This window comes from Taudactylus pleione, unplaced genomic scaffold, assembly GCF_031769625.1.
Source record: "Taudactylus pleione unplaced genomic scaffold, aTauple2 ptg000033l, whole genome shotgun sequence".
Taxonomy (NCBI): Eukaryota; Metazoa; Chordata; class Amphibia; order Anura; family Myobatrachidae; genus Taudactylus; species Taudactylus pleione.
The window spans coordinates 553,013-566,518 of NW_028284435.1; the positions used below are offsets into that span (position 1 = coordinate 553,013).

Sequence of the window (13,506 nt, forward strand, 5' to 3'; positions counted from 1 at the left end):
ATGTATCACAGAATTTGGCATTCATATTTGCGTTGGTGTTCTCAAACAAAATATGAACATAAGGTTTCAAGAGTACTTGCTTTTCTGCAGGATGGGTTAGACTTTGGTCTGTGCCTGGCTACCTTGAGGGTTCAGGTTTCTGCTTTGTCAGTTTTGTTCCAGCGCAGAATTGCGCCCTTGGCAGATGTAAGAACATTTTTGCAGGGGGTCCTATGACTGCAACCTCCGTTTGTCCCTCCGGTGGCACCATGGGATTTATCCTTGGTTCTCAGGGCACTGCAAGCTCCCCCCTTTGAACCCTTGGATGAGGTGGGCTTAAAATGGTTGACAGCGAAGACAATTTTTCTCCTCGCTATCTCCTCAGTTGGTATCGCTGGGCCTCAGTTGGGATCTGTTCTTTAATTTTTTTGTATCACTGATTCCCTCTTCGTATTTTGAGTGTTTCTTGGGTACATTGTACTTCCTTCTCCACTTTCCGTCTCTTGCCATTAGGCTTGGTTACAAACTGAATGCCTGTGGCTGGCGGCGGGGTATATGGGGTGGAAGACCAGTGCATGCTGGGAGCTTTAAAACTGTAGCTGTTTGTTGCAATGGATCTCTCCAACTACATATCCCCAAGGTAGATTCTGTGGACCCTATGGACCTTAAATAAATAGTTATCTAATGCTGGCCTTACACGCTAAAATTATCAGGGCGATCCGCCCGGTATCCGCGGATCGCCCTGATAATTGTAGCCTGTGTGCGGGCAACCGAGGGTTAAATATTGCTCGGTCGGGTATGCCGGATTGTCCAGCACGCCTTCCTATGCTATATTTAAGGGGTAAACTGTCGGCCGCATCGGGCTGTGTATGCTCAGCTGCGGCCGACAGACATTTTCTGTGTTCCTTCCCATGGAAGGAACAGGGATGTGTCTCTTCCCCCCCGGGGGCGGAGCGCAGATGTCGGGCGAATACACTGAGAAGTCTCAGTGTATGCCGTGGACATCTGCGGCTGGTATGCTGTCAGATAAAATGTCTGTCGGTCTGACAGGCCTTTTATCTGGACGTGTATGCCCAGCTTTTAGGTATGTTATACCATAAATCTGATTTTATTATTTTTTTTTTGTATGGGGCCTGGATTCATGTTGCAAAAAGAAACCGTTTTTTGAATTGACATTTGTTACTTATATGTGAAATATTTACTTTTGAGTTGTTTTTTAAGATGTGCTCATGCTTCTATTCAAATTAAACCATGATTAGAGAGATATAAAACAAGCCTCATGTTTATTAGCGCGCAGACTTATTGATTTTTATATACTTTTTTTCCAATATGAAAACTACTGTAATTTTTTATTTTTTTTCAAAAAGGCCTTATTTCAGGAAACAAGTAATGGGTTAAGAACTTACAGCAATGAAAAAGAGGTTTGCCTGGGCCATGAAGCACTGCCTGTGGATGATTGGAAGAAGGTCTTATGGACTGATGAATCAATATTTTAAATAAATGGTACATCACACATAGATTTTGTACATCAATGAGTAGATGAAAGGATGGTTTCTCAGTTTGTGAGATTTATTACTACGCGGCGGCATGATTCCTAGTGTGTTTATAAGCTCATGGTTTCATGTTTTGCTATTAAAAGCAATGCCCTTCCTTTTTAATTTTTGGCTTAAGCTCACGGGGAAGTTTAGTAATTAAATTCTTGTTACACTAGCTGTCAAACATGGAGGAGGAAGCGTGATGGTCTAGAGGGCTCTTTTGCTGGATTTGCTGGCGACTTGCACAAAGTGACTGAACCAAAAGGACTACCACAGCATTTTGCAGCACTATGCAGTACCCTCTGCTATATGCCTAGTTGGTCAAGGGTTCAGTCTACAGCAGGATAATGACACAAAACTTGCTTCCTTTCTATGTCAGGAATAAAAATACAGTAAGCCTCAAATCATAGAATGGCCAAAACATTTTCCAGAGTTAACTCCATCAATCTGCAACAGGGTTGAGAAGAACTTACTGAATAAAATTATTTTAAAAAACCGTGATGTTTTTATATTATAACCTTTTCAAATTGTTTCTTCATAACTAGAGATGTGCGCCGACCCTGGTTTTTGGTTTTGGCTCTGGATCTCCCCTGGTTTTGGATCTGGTTTGGTTTTGCCAAACCCTCACCGCCTTGTTTTTTTTTTTTTTTTTTTTTGGATCTGGATTTTTTTCTTAAAATATCATAAAAACAGCTAAAATCACATGAAATGGGCCTGTTTTTGTTCCTACAGTATTATTAACCTCAGTAACCTTTATTTACAGTCATTTCCAATCAATTTTGACCACCTCACAATATTATTTGCTTCATCTAGTTAAGGCCAAAAGGTTGCATCCAGCTAGCTGGCTGACTAAGCTAAGCGGCACAGTGGACGGCACTACCATGTGGCAGTTTAGCTTCCAAGTTCCAACACTGATACAGTGTGTTATACAGTGTGGGTTGGATACACCAATAGTGCACTTACTGTGACAGCAGTGTCGGCAGTGTGGGGTGCTGGCGGTGTCCTCAATGCGGAAATGTGGTCAGTGTGGCGGTGTTGACAGAGTGGGGGACCTGGCAGTGTCCTGAGTGCATAGTGTCGGCAGAGCGGGTGTGCCAGTGGTGTCCTCAGTGCAGGAGTGCTGACAGTGTCGATTGTGTAGGGATGCCCTCGGTGTGGGAGTGGCAGCAGTGCGGGGTCGCTGACAGAGTCCTCAATACGTGGGGCAGTAGTGCGTGGGTGCTGGCAATGTCCTTAGTGCAGGGTGCCGTTGGTGTCGGCAAAGCAGGGGTACCAGCGATGTCCTCAGTGCAGGTGTGCCAGTGGTGTCCTCAGTGTGGGAGTGTGGGAGTGTTGGCAGTGTGGGGTCGCTGACTGTGTCCTCAGTACGTAGGGCAGCAGTGCAGGGTGCCGGCAGTGTCAGTAGATCCGGGGTGCCAGCGGTGTCCTCTGTGTAGGGGTCCTGATGGTGTCGGCAGTGCATGGCTGCTGGTGGTGTCCTCAATGCAGGGTGTCTGCAGCGGGGGGTGCCAGCGGGGGATGGGCAGCATCTTCTCCTTCCTATGCCCATATTCAGTGGGCTTAACGCTGATTGGCTGAGAGCCGTGACAGACGGCTCTCTCAGCCAATCAGAGTTAAGCCCGCTCAATACAAAGCCTTGCGACCCGACAGCGGGATCGCAAGGTTTTGCCTCGGGAGGGGGATCCGGGGCAGGCAGGGAGATCCGAGCTTGGCTCTGATCGCCCCGGATCCCCGAAATTCGGGCGGGTTCGGTTCTCTGAGAACCGGACCCGCTCATCTCTATTCATAACACTATGGATATATTTAAGATTTTGCATTTGAATTAATATCTTTGCTACTGACTAAATGATTTACTGTTTGACATTCCCAATTCATTCATAGCTCACAGTACTGATCAGTCAGGGATTTGATGCACCTTACTTTCAGGGCTCAATCCTTTTAGGTGCGAGTTTGTTTCATGAAACGTTTTTTTCCAGCATTTTGGGTACAGAAACATGTCTGTATAGTAGTTTTCAGAGTTTTTATACAAGTTTGTAATAAACACTCTTGCACTTAATCTGTATGTTCAAACACCATTCTCCCATCATAACAACGCCTCCTTATACCTGTCCCACATCATTTACACCTGCACATACCTGTCCCACATCATTTACACCTGCACATACCTGTCCCACATCCACATACAGTCAGGTGCATAAATATTGGGACATTGAAAGAATTTTCATATTTTGGCCTCTATTCACCACCACAATGGCCAAATCTGAAAGTCTGCAGCTAAAGCACATCTTGTTTGTTTCATTTCGAAGCCATTGTGGTGGTGAATAGAGACCAAAATATGAAAATTCTGTCAATGTCCCAATATTTATGCACCTGACTGTACCTGTCCCACATCATTTACTCCTCCACATACCTGGCCCACATCCTTTACACCTCCAAATACCTGTCCCACATCATTTACATCTCCACATACCTGTCCCACATCCTTTACACCTCCAAATACCTGTCCCACATCATTTACACCTCCACATACCTGTCCCACATAATTAACTATCATTGAGCTTTTTAGAGAAATCCACCTGAAAGTTCACATTTATTTATTGTCCATATTATGTTATTTAAACCCCTCCAAGTGCATGATTATTTATTGGGAGGAAAGTACCAGAGGTTGTGCATCGTATCCTAACATTTTTACCTAAATCATTGCGAGTTTGGAATTAGATTGCAAATGTCATTAGCAGGGCGAGTTCTCCATGAGATGTGCTCACTGGACCCAACCCGCACCTAATAAGATTGAGCCCTCAGTGTCATAGACACAATTATCTTCCCAGCTTCATATATTCAAGGGTTTTACACAATAGCATCGCTATCAGCATCTGAGAACTTTCATTGTAAATGTTCAAATAAATAAGTGATATACACTGTGTAAACAGCAGTTTGGGCGCCCTAACCAGGACTTTAGACTGGTTTAGATGTTTTACACTGCTAACCCCGGTCTAATTGGGCGCGATGATCGGGTTAATTAATGGGCGCCCAGAACAATAGAGTTGCAACACTGAGTGCCCACTAATCATCGCCGCCCACAAAGCAATTGAATCGCCTCCTAATGGTGTTATGTAAGCATACAATTATGTTGTAAATACCTGTCTGTAAAAATAGTTTAGCTTTGCCAATTGATTATATATTATGTTGCATGGAAACACATAAGCAAATGTTTTCTTTATCATTTAAGAAGAAACCAGAACAAATCCACTCAAGCGAAATGTTAATAAAAAATATTCATGGTTAACTAGAAACTTCTCGTGACCTTTGCCCAGCATGAGGAAAACTGGGTATTTGGAAATATAGTACATTTTACAAAAACTCCCTACTATAATCCCCTTGGTTTTAAATTCTTCTGTTCCTCTTTGAAACACAACCGCACATTTTGCATTTCTACATGGTTGATGTGATTTGGTTGACCAGAATTCTTATATAATAGTGAAGGCTTATGTGTGTTTATGTAGTGTGCACCCTAGGCATCCAGAATAAAGGGTCCATGTTGTTTTTTAGTTCGGGTCAGTATAAGAAAAGTATTTATAGATGCTTTGCACATTCAGAAACAAAAGTAATTAGAAGTAGCTGTAATTCCATAGGGTTTAATACTGAAATACTGTTGTTCTTGTATAAAGTACCTGTGTATACCTACTTGGTATATGTATATTCAGTGTATTCTGCCAAAAGGGAACCTTATCTGCCCTAAAAGTAACACAAAATTGGGTTAACCAAGAATTTCCTAAATGTGTTCAAAACAAATGTATTTTCAGTGAAACAAATGAACGACAAACCTGAAACTTGGTTTGATCATTGAGGTGCAAACCACAGGATATAAAGGGTTTAAAGTGAGTGTGCTGTTAATAGACACCTGCGTGCCAATATTTAGAGGAAAAAAAAAGATAATTTTTACTTTTTTAGAAGAGTTGTTCAATTTATGATAAACCCTGAAAAGCTATTGGTGATTAAACAATAAATGTGCAAAATGAGAGAAACCTGAGCAGCTGTACTTTGTATCATTCCTAGAGGCTATAACCCCTGATAGTGTCTGATGTCATTGAAGAAAAATGCATAATGCTTTGTGGCATGTCTCTAGCATAAAATTAACCTGTATTACCAAAGTTGTATGTTTTAGGGTAGTTGAACATTGGGTCATTTCATCACACAACTGTATTCTCCTGTAATGGGGCCTATCCATTAGCCGATAAAATGAACGGTTGACCGATATATCGTTCAATCGTTCATTATATCTGCTAATAGATAGGCCCTGAACGATGACAGATGAGCAGTCCCGCGGCCGATAAATCGCATCTATCATCTCTCCAACATGTTGGTCGACTATCGCATATAGCTGTACAATATTAGCAATATCGTGCAGTTTATATGCGGTAAACGACAAAAGATATTGGCAGCAGCTACAGAGAAAAAAATCCACTCCCTGAATGATGTCATGCGATATCGTTCATCATTTGCCAAAATCTGTCATGTACGTGACAGATATCGTTCAGCACAGGCACCGGATTTTTCAGGGGATATCTTTTGTCTTTCATCGCTCAGAAATACATCTGCTAATGGATAGGCCCCTTTAGAAGCATTTCAAAAGACACTAAAGGGTATATTTACTAAAGTGAGAGTTTTTAGAAGTGGAGATGTTGCCCATAGCAACCAATCAGATTCTAGCTATTATGTTCTAGAAGGCGCTAATTAAATGTTAAGTAGAACCTGATTGGTTGCTATGGGCAACATCTCCATTTCTAAAAACTCTCACTTTAGTAAATATACCTTTTACATTTTATTAGACTTTGTGTTCATTATTGCTTGTGTGTTCTATAAATGTATTTTCTGTTTTCCTGGAAAGCCATTAGCTTGGGGAATGTTGTATAAAGTGCACTTAGAGATAAAGTTCATCTTTTTAATTAAATCAATGTAAAATACACAACTTAAAGGTAATTACACTTTCTTGATAAGTTGTCGATTTGAGTGCCAATTACTTTAGACTTATGCTATGTGGTCATTCAACACCTGTCAGTGTAATCGTTATTGGAATTTATTTCCCATACTGCCCGATGAGATCTTGATTGTCCACGATAAGATTACCTGCTACAAAGTTGACCTGTTTTGTTGGAAAATGTTAGAGCATGTTGCTAGCATAAAATTGACAATGTGTTTTTATTTGCTTTAAGTGAATTAAATATTTAGGCAGAGAAATGTCATGCAATAATGGTGGTTAAAGACTAATACCCCTTTCAGACCAAAATCCCTGGTCCGTCCCAGATGAGACATGGGTCAGACCCCATTCACACCGCACTGGCGACTTGGGTTATTCCTGGGTCAGCCTTGTTTACACTACACATGGGTGCAGTGTTTTCTGTTTTGCCGGCACTTGTAGATGACATCATCTCCAAGCGCCAGTGATCAGGCTCTCTATAGGCTTGTAATGGGACCCGGGTCACTCATTCACACTATCAGGTAACTAGGGTTGCTCCTGTGTTCAACCCTGCTTGCTACCCTGGTTAAAATGCAGGGGCACTCAACCCAGGTTATTTTTCAGGGACCGTTTCACACCAAGCCCTGACCCGGGTCGAAATGGCAGTGCGAAAGGGATATTACTGACACTATAGATTGTGTTGGAAATCAAACTAATGCTATATTTTTATATTTTTTGACCTCTATGATTTCATAATTTAGGAGTTAATATATCTGTGTTGCTGAACATGTACCTCATCTGTTCCGTTTGGTAGAAAAAAAAAGGTGTTGACCTCCTAAAAGGTACTAAAATGTTTGTATTTGTGATTGACGCATTATTTTGTTTATTCTTTTTCAGAAAGAGCTTTCTGGACATAAGAATATTGTTGGCTACTTAGACTGTGCTGTTAATGCTGTTAGTGATAATGTCTGGGAGATCCTTATCCTTATGGAGTACTGTAGAGGTAAAAATTTCCAGTTTATCATATAATTAATTTTTTTAATATAGTTGTGTAATATTGGTCATCATTTTTCACATGCATACAGATGGAGCACCTTTATTGGAGTCAAACTTTGTAATGCAGAATCTGTTGTCATGGAGACTATGGGTCTCTCTGCAGCCTATTAGGTGTGTGGAGAGCAGTTTAACACCAGAGGACATATGCAGTTCTTTATTTGGCCGAAAGCACGGTTTATTTTTTTGTTCCACAAACCACCCAAATCTAATGGCTCTCTACATAGACATGTTGATTATAATGGAAAATGAAATCATTCTTATTTTAGTAAAATTATTCTGATCTTTCTTTCTTCATTTCGAATGTGTTTTATTTGTTTACCTTTTTGTGTAGCTAAAATATCTGCAAAACTCAATGAGGAATATACTGTAGCTAGAAAGACAATTGTAATTTTTTTTAAATTCCTAGGAATTAGGTACTATGCATTTCATATAAATACTTAAAGACCTTTTTAGCATGATAAGACAACCATTATTTGTGCTTCTCAAGGACACCGCTATCAAATTAAAAGATCGTAGAAAATAGTTTAGACCTAGTGTGATTGCTTTCTTCATGCTGAGCACACTGTCAGTAGTAAGGTTAATACTGTATTAAATATACCCAGCACATTAATGTATGTTCATTCTGCATGAGGGACAGAGTCCGGATTCTCCTTTTTGAAGTCTCTTCTCTCGGCAGCCTGAAGACTTGGGGTGGGGGTTGTGTATATCTATGGCTTCCACGTGTTTCCATTTTTCCAGCATAGTCCTCCTTTTTTTTTTTTTTTTTCACTAAAAGTCTTCAGCTCACAATGCTTATTTTTCCTGTAGTTCAGATTCCTAATGCATTCATTGATAACTGGCATTAACAAAAGTATGGGATAGGTAACCTAAAAGGGACAAAGGAGTGGATTTTATGACCGACTTAAATTCAGGTCTCATGGGGTTTTCAATTCAAACTGTTAGTGTCCTAACTTTGTTATTATTAGTAAATCTAGTTCACTAACTCAACCACTCCCAATACCTCCTCCTATTCATCCTTCATGTTCACCTCATTACTTTGTAAGGCCAGAAACTCCATAATTTCAGCTTGGGATAGCCCATGGAGAGCTAGAAGTGGGCAAGAACTTTTATTAAAATGCTATTTCTTCACAAATTTGGTAACTGAAAATTGAACAGCATGGTACATAGGTAAAAAAAATGTTCTTAGTAAAGTTTCTAGTGTGTTGTCAGGGCTTGTATGCACTTTCTTGCTGTGTACATATAGTGCATTTATGCTACACAGAATGCCTGTGTAGCACCAATCCTCCCGCATTCACACACAAACACCAACAAAGCATTCAATCTCGTAAAAATATAATTAAAAATAAAATCTTTGTGTAAAGCCCTTAATAGACACACTCTTAACTATATGTTGTTGCTTGGCATTTTTATGTAGGTAGGTGTGTTAGATATATTCCAGCTGACAGCCAGAGATAATGAATTCTGAACTAGGTTTATCTTTGACTGATGAACTGTTCTGCAATGACAAATCCACTCAGAATATCTGAGCTGGACGGGAGGGTGAGAATGTTCAGATCTTAATGAACACAAAAGTGCTTTTAGTCGTCCTCATGGCTTCTTAACACCTCTAGATCCCACGCTTTTACTTAGGTTTCCATTTTCTAAAACATGCTAGAACCCCGGAGATATGCAGGTGTATTTGCAATGTTCCATTTAATGCACATCTGATGTAAGGCTATATTTAACACTTCCTCTGAGAATTATTAGTATCACTTGTTTTTATTCTTAATCTTTTTGTTTTTGGAGAAATCATTTGGCATGTATGTGACTTTGTTCCACAATTTGCATAAGTGTGGCATATCTGGAAATGGAAAGCCCCAGAAGTATTCAGAGAAAGGGTTATTTATGTATCAAGTCTAAAATGAAAATTTGCAAAGTTTATTGTACATTGTTTCATAAAGACCCAGCCTGCCATTACATTGGCACACCAATTATGAAATAAGCCTGATTGATTGTATTTTGTACTCTGTAATTTGCACTGAAAGTCTACTTTATTTACTAGCTGGACAAGTTGTGAATCAAATGAACCAAAGGCTCCAATCTGGATTCACTGAGGCCGAGGTTTTGAGGATATTTTGTGACACATGTGAAGCAGTTGCCAGACTTCATCAGTGCAAAACCCCAATAGTTCACCGCGATCTAAAGGTAATGTTTTTTTGCACAGCTACCATTTATGTTTTCAAGACCTTCAAACAGAAGGCCCATCACTAGCATTACTTACCTTTTAGCTTTTTACATTTAGTAACATTGGAACTGATTCTGAGTTGGTAATAAAGCAAAAAAAGGACTAACGCTGGGTACACACTAGCGATCCCTCACACAATATGTTCCGATTTGCATCGCAACAATATATCTTGTGGATTGTATAGAGCATACATCCGACTGCATGTGCACGCGGGTCATTCATCGCATTGTCCCATCTGCTGTGCTGCACAGCAGGTAGGAAGATACGATGAACGATGCCTTGCTGCTAACTTCAGCATGGAATGATACTGTACATCGTGCCGTCGTACACTGCATCTTGCAGTGTGTACAGGTGGCGCAATGTATCCTGCCACAGCTGGGTACACTCATTGGAGCTGATTCAGGGCTGCTCGCAAGCGCCTAGTGCGCGCGCAAGCGGACCGATGGTAACGCACTGCGCATGCGACGCGTCCGTTGTGCGCGAGCCCCGCTGAGCAACTGAAGTTCAATCACTACGGGGCTCGCTACAAAACAGGGCAGCTGTGGATGGTGAGTGACAGCTCGCCCGGTTTTGTGGGCGTGTAGGGGAGGTGGCTGAACAAACGCAGGCGTTCCCTTAGGAATGCCTGGCGTTTGTTGGGAGGGGTTACTGACATCACTGGTGATGTCACTGGCTTGTGGCAGCTAGACCCTACTCCAGGGTTTCGTCGCAAGCCCGATGGTCGCGATAATCGCGATGGTCTCCTGGCCGCTCGCACAAGCTGTGGGTGGTCTCCCACAGCTTTGCGAGCGGCCGGAGGAAAAAAAAGAAAACCCACATTCAGAGCGAGCGCCCGTCATCAGCGAGCGGCTCTGAATCAGGGCCATTGTGTAGTGTATACCCAGCTTAACTTTGCACCTGGACAAACCATGTTGTAATGCAAATACATTTGTTGTTTTTTTATGCAGGGTAAATACTGGCTGCTTTTTGCATGTAGCCCACAAATACTGGACAGCTTTATTTAGCAATTTACTTTTCTTCTAAGACACACACCTCCCGACTATAAATCTCACATTTTAAATCTGCTCCCCCTGCAGTGCGGCATAGTTTTGCCAAAGTGCAAATTTACTTTATTTATTTATTTTTTGGCTTTGCTGCCATAGTTCTGAAATAGTAGTTTTATATCCCATGTCCAATTCTGCTCATTCTAATATAAACCTATATTGTCAAAATACAGGTTACTGCTTATGAATCACAGAAGCCAGCAAAATACACAAACATATACTAAATATTGAGTTATAAGAAAAAATGAAAATTACCGTTATTGATGAACTGTACATCAGTTTGTCCGAGATTCACCACAGCTTTTCCTTGCGTCAACAACGGGGGGAAGTGGAGGTGCGAACCAAACTGTGCTCATATTGAATACATGCGCTCATTGCACAGAACCTTCTCTATTCAAAAGAATAGCACATTCACATTTCCTACACCGTCAATACAGGAAGAGAGAGTTCTATCAGTTGCAGGGTGGACGGCTGGTCATTGACAAACATACTTTATGCTTGGCAATATGTTTTTATATATCACACTGGCTTGTAATAAATATATTGTCTATAATGCAGATTAATTTGATTGTCATTTATATAGTATAAACAATAGATGTACTGTATGCATAAAAACATAATTAAGATGCATTGGTTGTGACTTTGATACACAATCTAATATCTATGCCCAGCATCATGCACCTTGTTTTTCTTTGCCTTCAAGGTTGAGAACATTTTGTTAAATGACAGCGGCAATTATGTGTTGTGTGACTTTGGCAGTGCAACAAACAGATTTCTTAACCCTCAAAAAGATGGAGTAAATATTGTTGAAGAGGAAATTAAAAAGTAAGTGAACTATATTTATCTTTAAGTGGGGCCAGGGGTTAAACTATGCGTTGCCAGGCCATATAGCAAATTTGGGTAGGGGCCAGACCATTTCACTTTAGACTCCCAGGCTCCCTGCTGGGCAGGTATGGCTGGCACATGTGCCACTGGGAAGCATGCTTACCCTGTGCTTATTTTTGTGTGTGTACGGTTGATGGATATATTCACAGTCTCAAAGAGGGGAGGGAATCTTGCAGCCACAACTTGTACTTACTAGAATTGTACCACTGCATGGAGCTACATGGGACTTTTTGGGGACGGCAACGGGGAGCGTTGCAGAAAATGGCGGTGGCCCAGTTTTCTGGCTGTGCCGAAGCCAGTGGCTGCGTCCTTGTATGATTTTGCCAGACATCGTGAGTAACCTGAGGGTTACTCAGATGTCCGATGGTAACGCAGTTGATCCTATGGCTACAACTTCAGATGCAGCAGCGGATCAGGGAAGCCAGCAGTGGACTTCCTGTGGCTTTTGGTCAGTTTTTAATTTTTGCATATAGCCTGTGCTAGTGCAGAGGAGTAGAGCTGAAATTAGAATCTGGAACTTTAAAGCTGGAGCGCATCCTTTATAGCTTCTCTTTCTGCTATAATAATAATCTTTTGAAATTAAATTTAAAATTAGACTAACATTTATATTCATCCAATTAACACTGTTAAAACATAACTATGAAATATACTACATTTACCTAAAGTGTGCACTAAACAAAATAAGAATAAATGTTAATAATAAGCCTTAAGCTTCTCTAGAAGTAGGGTAAGCGAGCTAGTGCTGAGAGGGCTGGTACTACAGATGTGTCCTTTCTCATCTCGCCTCAATGCGCCATGCAGCGCGATCTGTCTGGTGTGAGTGAGCCATCTGGTTTCATGAGACTCCGCTAGCGTTGGGCGTCTTTTTCCAAAAATGTGTCTAAGTTGCTATGTGACTAGGACGCACCAGGAGACTGTGCTGATATGTAACACGTATATAACGTGAGACTGAAAAAAGAACTTGGTATGGAAAAAAGCTGTGGCCGTTGCATCATATCACTTTGCATGCTGATTGAGAGACTCAGTCGCACACAGATATACAAGTGTCACATTTCAAATTCATCTGCACAGTCTCCTGGTACGTCCTAGTCTCATCGCATTGCATTGCGACTTGGACACATTTAAGGCAAAAAAAGATGCATATAAGACGCCCGGCGCTAGCAGTGTCTCACGGGACCAGGTGCGCCAGGAGGGGCTGTTTGGCGCAAATGCAGCAAAGATGAGTGAGGACACATCTGTATGTCACACCACATATAGAAAAAAAATTTAATTGTATGGAAGAGTGCATTTACATTGAAAGCATTCAATGGTGGCTAGACAAGGTGTGCTAAACCTAGTGTTTGCAAACAGAGCTAAAGCTATGATAGTGATCAAAACATTAGTTTAGCTTTGTTTTGGTTTGCTTATATAACTCAAATGATAAAACTGTTAATATGAGAATAGACAATGCAGGTGGATGGTGGCATACAAGTATGTATTGTAAATAGAGATAAGGGACTGGATTATGAAGTCTGTAATTCAATAAATTGGATAAAAGAAAATTCCTGGGAAAATTAGTTAAAATCCAATTTTTGTCAATAAATATAAAATCCACAATTGCTGCTTCAATGCTAAGGTTACTGCTATCCTTAAAAATTGAAGACTATATAAAAATTGAAGCACAGTATGTGAATTGGAAAAACACAAGCACAAATTGCAATATATGAATTAAATGGGCTATATGTTTTATTACAAATACCATGTAAAAGAAAAAATATATGAAGTGAAAAAAAGACACACACATATTGAAGTTAATCGAGCCAAATATTCGGTCAGAATCCCAACAGA

The 13,506-nt window shown here is 40.7% G+C and overlaps 1 protein-coding gene across 1 annotated transcript in view; it reads left to right on the forward strand.

Annotated features, from left to right (window-relative positions):
* The window catches only part of BMP2K (BMP2 inducible kinase), a 191,430-nt gene that overhangs the window by 102,036 nt on the left and 75,888 nt on the right, over window positions 1-13,506 (forward strand). Inside the window, exons 3-5 of the mRNA XM_088452122.1 lie at window positions 7,369-7,474; window positions 9,569-9,711; window positions 11,498-11,619. Coding sequence (XP_088308248.1) covers window positions 7,369-7,474; window positions 9,569-9,711; window positions 11,498-11,619 — 371 coding nt within the window. The remainder of the gene's footprint in view (window positions 1-7,368; window positions 7,475-9,568; window positions 9,712-11,497; window positions 11,620-13,506) is intronic.